Below are 7,331 nucleotides of genomic sequence, written 5' to 3'. Positions count from 1 at the left end.
GAAAACCTACCTACCACCTAGACTTAATTCTAACTAGGTACTTATTATTATTAATGGACTAGAAGTTAATTGATGGTTAAAAATCGTCTCTTACAATTTTATAAACACTAGTCTGATACTCAGCTGCATACCTACCTACGATTAGATAGGGATGTAATGTAGGTACATTGGAAGTCTACCAAATCATTATAGGGAAAAGACTAGACAAAATTAGAACACCATCCCAGTTTACAATTTTATACCTATTGTTTAAAATTATATAACAGCAGATAATACTTAAATAAATAGCATCGCAATACCTATTATTTAACATCCTTATCTATTTCCAATTTCTATCAACCATTGTAATGATTTATTTCAGGAATAACAATTCCCAGTTTTCAGTCAGCACCTACCTATATAGTGGCAGGCGCAACTTTGTCAACACACAACTTCGGCTGTGACTTGAAACCTACCAAGCGCCTACGCATATGTTCTGTGACATCATAGATATGAAAATATTGTTCGTTTCGTGTGTTTTGCTGTATTTGGTGGCTGCGGAACCCAGGTATCATACTTGGAATGGAAACGAGATGTCGGTTCAAGAGTATGTTCACAGGCCACCTAGAGAAGGAGGTATGTACATTAAGTCTCTATGAAAAATGTTGAGGTCAGCTAAGCTTAAGTTACCAGTATTTATGACTAACGACTGCCTATCAGACCTTCGCAATCCTGGTACCAAGTAATCTTCCAAGCTAGGGTCAATTCCCACTGAAAGAGCAGCGGCCGGCAGCGGCCGTAAGAGCACGAACAATGTAAGAGCGCGGCGCGGCGCGGCCCAGCGCGGCGCCGCGCGGCCCGCCGCGCTCGCGCTCAATCACTTGCATTTACGGCCGCTGCCGGCCGCTGCTCTTTCAGTGGGGATACTCAATACTCAATACTCAATACGTTTATTGCACTCCATATGTTTTAAAGGTGTTACATAATAATATAGTACAGTATGGACCCTGTAGGGCACGGCAACGTAGAAGAGAGGAGGACGCTAATTTTATTTAGATTATGTATCACAGATTTTTTATTACTAGTTATAAGTAGTTGTTTTATTCAACTTATTTTGTAATGCTATTAGTATTATTTATGAAAATGTTTATAAATGTACTTATATATTCTATGTAGGTTTATATATTGGATTGACCCTTAATGTCCGTCCTGCGTCTGATATCTCTCGAGACCTCACTGATTTCCACCCCATCGGACTATGAGAGTGAAAGAATAGAGTGCTCTCGTGTCTGCGCACATGCTTGTTTCATCATCAGCCTATCGCAGTCCACTGCTGGACATAGGCCTCTCCAAGTGCACGCCACTGAGATCGATTTTCGGCTTCTCGCATCCAGCTCCTGCCAGCCGTCTTGCGCAAGTCATCACTCCACCTAACATGCTTGTTTAGTATGTACCTACTGTGTACCTGGCTGATCAGTGATCTCTTTATATGAGAATAACCGCCGTGGTTGTTAATCGGCCAGGAGGGCATCATCTTCAATAGTTCAATCTTCCAAGCTTCTAAGTTCCAACTTTACGTGTTTTTAAAGAACAATGCAGCAAAATCCCTACCTAAGCTCAAAATCCTCACATCCATGAACCGACCGTGACAGCACATCGTAACTTAGAGCCAACCTATTTATCAAGACCTCATTTTTCTAGATACATACTAACTAAAAATCTCTATTTTTTCAGAAATTCAAAATCCTTATCCACCACCCGTGCTGACAGCAGGAGCTATGAAACAGTTTTATGAGAGGCAACGTTCTCAAGCATCGTGGAGGCCCAATAGACAGAGGACTACTCGTAGACCGAATAGACCAAGTAGACCGAAAAGACCCAGTAGACCGAATAGACCGAGAGGACCTACAAGACCATATCGTCGCCCTCAGCCTAGGAACCAACCAAGATACTACAATTACGGATATCAGAGGCCGAAACCTTATGTCTTTGGAAGTCCCACATTTTACTAGTGTTCTTGCCAATCTTGAAAACTATACTTAAATGGTTTCATTAGGACCAATCTAAAGTTGTTTATTAACAAAGTATGTATTTTATTTCTCATTTAATTGCTTGTAATATAGTTTAGGGTGAAACGATGAAATGTAGATAAGATGGCGTCTTATCCGCCCTGGATCAGTGCCTGTCACACGGTCTTTCTGTCTCCAAGTACTCAATTTCGAACAAATATCGAGAATTTACAGTTATTACACTTTTTATACCTACTTTAAGAATATTGCACTATATAGGTACTTATTACAGTGTTATATTAATTAAAACTTTTGTTTCTGTTTCCTCCTCGCCGAAGGATTAAAAAGTAGGTACCTACATCTTTAACTTTAATAAGTAATGGCAATAAAACACAAAGTACAGAAAGAATGCTTTTATTTTCCATTAAAAACTATATATACAACATTATTGGCAGCACTCCTCCCGAAGTTTTCTAAAAAAATAATCCAGAGCATACATCTTTGGAAAAAAACTAAACATCAATAATAATTAATAGGTTTAAATAAAAACTCGTTAGACCCGAGACCATAGGCAATATAAATGTCAGTTTTCTTAAAAGAACTGTTTGCAATGAATTTTCACGTGTATTTTTCAAAGTTAACAGTTACTTTAAGAAAAAACGGACGTTTTATGTTTTTGGTGAACCCGGGCTTTAGTCTGTAGTTATTAACAGACAATTAGATGAAAAAAGGTCGGGTGACCAACATTAAAACTTTATCCTAAGATTTAAAATGCAACGCACAAGTTGTTTAATGTTTTCTAATTAAAATATTATAATTAATCCCACTAGTTATCCTCTTTAATCATATTTAAAAAAAATTATTGCGAGTAGTTTTGTCATAGCGCGTCATTGCCAATTCAAAAACCAATGACCTAATCATATTAAAAAAAACACGATATTGACGTGATTTGTACCTACTACAATAATTTAGTGCCAACTAGTCATTCAATAAATAATCATCTAAAACAAGGGAGAGTGTTAAAATTATATTTAAAACACTTTTTTTTACTTCCAAATGGTTTGCAATATGTTTAGCGCCTAAAACTCGCAATAAAACAAAATGACGGATATGGTGTTGCCAACTTTTCTTGCAGGAGAAGTGTCTTTGCGACTTAAAAGCGTTTGTTTCGTTGAGATAATAAAAGTACAATAAAATCAGCTTAGAATAGAATAGATAATTATGTAGGTAGATCTCCTAAAAAAGTACAGAAACCAGCAGGTCAACCTACCCGAATCTGTCAAATTTTACCAATCGAACGTTAACCTACCACTATTGTGATAAGATTAAAAATCTATTGAAAACAATTGACGAATAGAGGTTGGTGTCTGTAACTATAGAAGAAAAATAATAATAATAAGTAATTGAAAAAGAGGAACAATCCAACTGGTGTATGTTGTTTATCAGTACAGGATAGACAGTATAAGATACCCATTTATATTAAAATCACCTTAAAACGTAGGTAAAGACAATGAATTTCAGAAATATCTTAACCTAAATAAGGGTGCGAAGAAATAAACTAAGAAAAGCGATTAAAAAGATTTCCTGAGAGAAATGTTAATGAAAAGGATCAAATTAACTGATTTGAAGGTCTTCACAGAAGCTCGAATTGGCTGGAGAACTCTACAATAGATCATTATTTATGATTTTAATTTGTAGAATGGTAGCAACAAGGAGAAAGATAGCGAAGCTACCATAAAGCAGGTCAGGCACCTGCTTGACAGACAAGCAACGTACGGCAGATGTGATCAGTTACTAGAACTAACGAGACGTTCGGGTTCCTTGTCAAATCAAAACCAATCTGTCAGATTGGTACTTTAATTTTGAAAATAATGGGTGTTCCATAAAAGCATGTAAGGGTGGATCTCTTAACGTTCCTTGTCAACCGAACGCCCGCATTTTGGCGCGCTACTTTCTTAGATTTTGCGTTAACATCTAGTCATTTTGTTCTCCATGGGTAGCAATAACCGGGCAGGATTATAAAATGCACGTTTACCACCCCTTTTTCAGCCTGGTAGGTAAACGGTTTTATAGAATTCAACTGCAGAAAGATTTTACTTTAATATTAGGTTAAAATAAGAGAATAAAAGATATTCGATAAGGAGAGACAAAAGTTTTGCTCGTGTGAAAAAAATCCAGCCAATAATTCGTTACAATAAACTAAAAAATAAAAAATATTTCCTGCAACTTGATTAATTTTATTTAGGAAAAAAAATATTACGAAATTTTTGTTACCAGACCGCAAAATGTTTTTTTCTTTTTTGTGGTAATTGAATAATTTCTCAGCTATGTAGGGTATTTACAATTTCGCTATAAAAATACTGAAAAAAGTGCAGGAAAATTTAACCGTCTAGTATTTTTCAAAACTAAAAACTAGGAGGCGAATCCTATCCCATTAATTTTAATTATATTGTTTCATAAATATGATTTAGTTTTTTTTGGATAATACATTTAATATTTGGAAAAGTCTTAAGTTTGCTTAAATGTTATAATAATATATATTTTTATTAAAATAGCTATATTGACTTTGGGTGAACTCATATATTTTTGAAGAACCTATTTCTCAATATTATAGTCATACAAGTTTCGTAGTCATGTAGTAGTAAGTCGTGTAATTTTGTACGACAATATATAATATTGGAAATTAAGAAAATAAAACATCTGGATTGAGAACCTCCACTTTGGGAAGTCGGTAAAAAGGGGTCTTCAAAAGGAGAGAAACAAAATACTTTCAACGCGAAATTTTTTATTTCGTTTAAATAGCATTCGCGCATAATCAGAAAACATTGTTTTTATCACATTTACAATACATTTCTTGACAATATCCTGATACAACCTTCATATAAGTAATATTTCGCCGTTTTTTAACCAGCGTCACAAAGTTGCGTGAGCATTTTATTACAATTCTTTTGCAAGACCTTTGAAGCCAAACATTGTGCATTAACTGTGGATTTCAATAATCTAATCTATTTGCTTACTGAAGATAGTATTTTGTCATAAGCCCCATACGAGTTATGTCAAATTTCTATCTCCGTTAAGTAAATCAGCGGATAGATTGGTTATTGAAATCCATCGTTAAATTGTATGGATAATATTTGAAGCGACATTTTTGTAGATATTTGTTATTCAATAATGGCATATACAAATTAAAGTCACATTTTGAAAACTTTTTCAGTGTTTAAAAATATATTTTTGCTGTTCACCGCGGTTTCACTCGCGTACTGAAGAAATGTCTACATAAAGCGTGCGGATAACATCTATCTCCAAACAAAGTTGCATCCAAATTAGTGCAGTAGTTTCACCGTTAAAGAGTAACATACAAACAAACATTGTCTTCAACATAGGAAGGTTAGATAACTTGATACATTCCCTTTACGAGTCCACCCAAAATCTCCGGCTGATTATTATAAATTGTCTACACGAGCAGCAGTTTAAAACATTTCGTTTTACGCAAACCATTGAGTATTGCCAAGTATATATTTATATAAACATTATAATGTAAGCTTGGGGTCTGTAGCTTTTGTAAAATTCACCTTTTCTCTATTCAAATATCCTTTTTATATTGAGAACATAGAATACGTCCCTGGGAGGGCACGTGTCGGCGGCGTTCCCGAATGCTACTCAGTATAGTTCGGCCATTCAGAGAATGCGTTCCTGACACGTCGCGATTGAACTGACGACGTAACTACATTCATTGATTATTGATATAATAATGTTGTTTTAATGCTCCTCAATTGTTAAAACGGTAAACAACCAGCAAAAATATTTTTATCGTAACTGCAACGCCATTGCAAAGTTACGTCGTCAGTTCAATCGCGACGTGTCAGGAACGCATTCTCTGAATGGCCGAACTATAGCAGTCGTTGTTACAATTCCACGTCAGAGGCCGTCAGGCGGAGTTGAGGAAACTCTGACACTAGGGCTTGTTAGGTGATTAAACCACATAACACAATTTTATTTCCCTTAGTCTAAGATTTTTGTTTCAAGTTGGGTATTTGTCTTTCCCTCCTTTTAACATTTAAATATGCACATACAGAGTCTGCTAGATAAACATCGATTCATTATTTCTGGTTCCTAAATAATGTTCTTGCCTTCTCATACAGAGAAGGATTGAGCGTTAATCACCACGCTTGCTCAAAGCGGGTTGGCGATTTCAGACTTTAAAGTCCAGATTTCCTTAAGATGTTTTCCTTCACCTTTACAGTCATTTGTGTCCAAGATACACTTGGAAAGTATTAAAACGTATTAGTACCTGCTTGACTGAGATCTATATGCATATTACTTTATGAACATGATATTATCTTCAGTCATTTTCAGATACTATTTTTAGGCAAACTTTACAAAAAGCTACAGACATTAATTATCCGTAGAAAGCTTTATTCTACGACAATTTTTCGGGTAAGAATTGGGTTAATGTAGTTTTTAGTCCAGTTTTTTTTATATACGGAAATATTTTTTCTTTAAAAACCTATATTGAGTGAGGGAGAGGTGATAATAAGTTAGTGTATGTGTTTTTTTTACACTTAATTTATAGAACGTGTGGTTTAGCAATAAGTGTATTTTATAATATTCAAAATAATAAGAGAATTCCAAAAGCGTCCAATGATGGTTTATTGGTACAAAAATATGATGATATTTTTTTTCTTTTATTGTTATATTTTTTTTTTTCGTTTATATCTGTTAAAGTTCTGCAATTGAAATTGTGAATCCCGCATTAAAAACTGGACTAAAAACCATGTAGTTATAAAATCAACTTACGTATAGACAATACAACAATATATAAGTTTACAACCATTATTTACCTGAATCGAAACGTTTATTATATCACATTTTTCGCATTATTAAGAAACCTGGCCGATTCTTTGCTTAAATATTGTTTTCATATTATTATATTTATAATACAAAATTACTTTTTTTTTCATAAATACATTGACTAAATTTGAACGTGTTTAGATAGTGGGACGACTGTGGCGCAACTGTTCGGCGATTGTTGGACAACCATTTTTACAATTACAGATAAAGTACCTGAATTGTTATAAATATTAACTGTCTTTATAACCCATATTTAAAAATGAACCCCATCTACAAACTCTTCAGTCTAACCAAATTCTGTGTGGACTCAACATAAAGGTAAGTCCACAGTCCACGACAAAACCCAGCGACCCAACCGTGCAAGGCACTTGAGTACAAAACGTTAAGGTACACGTTGCGATACACGCCAAACATAATAGCAGCTCGGTACCTTGCGCAAGAAGCTGCGCAGAAACCATTTTAAGGTATGAATGGAAGTTAGCTGCGAATCGC

At 34.9% G+C, this 7,331-nt stretch overlaps 1 protein-coding gene across 1 annotated transcript; it reads left to right on the top strand.

Annotated features, from left to right (window-relative positions):
- The first annotated feature begins 384 nt into the window (after positions 1-384).
- LOC124643287 lies at positions 385-2,391 on the top strand. The gene is made up of 2 exons (XM_047182208.1): positions 385-615; positions 1,714-2,391. The coding sequence occupies exons 1-2, from the start codon at positions 471-473 to the stop codon at positions 1,989-1,991; spliced, it is 423 nt and encodes a 140-aa protein (XP_047038164.1). The 5' UTR covers positions 385-470; the 3' UTR covers positions 1,992-2,391.
- Positions 2,392-7,331: the final 4,940 nt, after the last annotated feature.

Source organism: Helicoverpa zea, chromosome 27 (assembly GCF_022581195.2).
Source record: "Helicoverpa zea isolate HzStark_Cry1AcR chromosome 27, ilHelZeax1.1, whole genome shotgun sequence".
NCBI lineage: Eukaryota > Metazoa > Arthropoda > Insecta > Lepidoptera > Noctuidae > Helicoverpa > Helicoverpa zea.
Note: the sequence above shows the minus strand (reverse complement) of the source record. Positions and strands in the feature narration are given on the sequence as shown.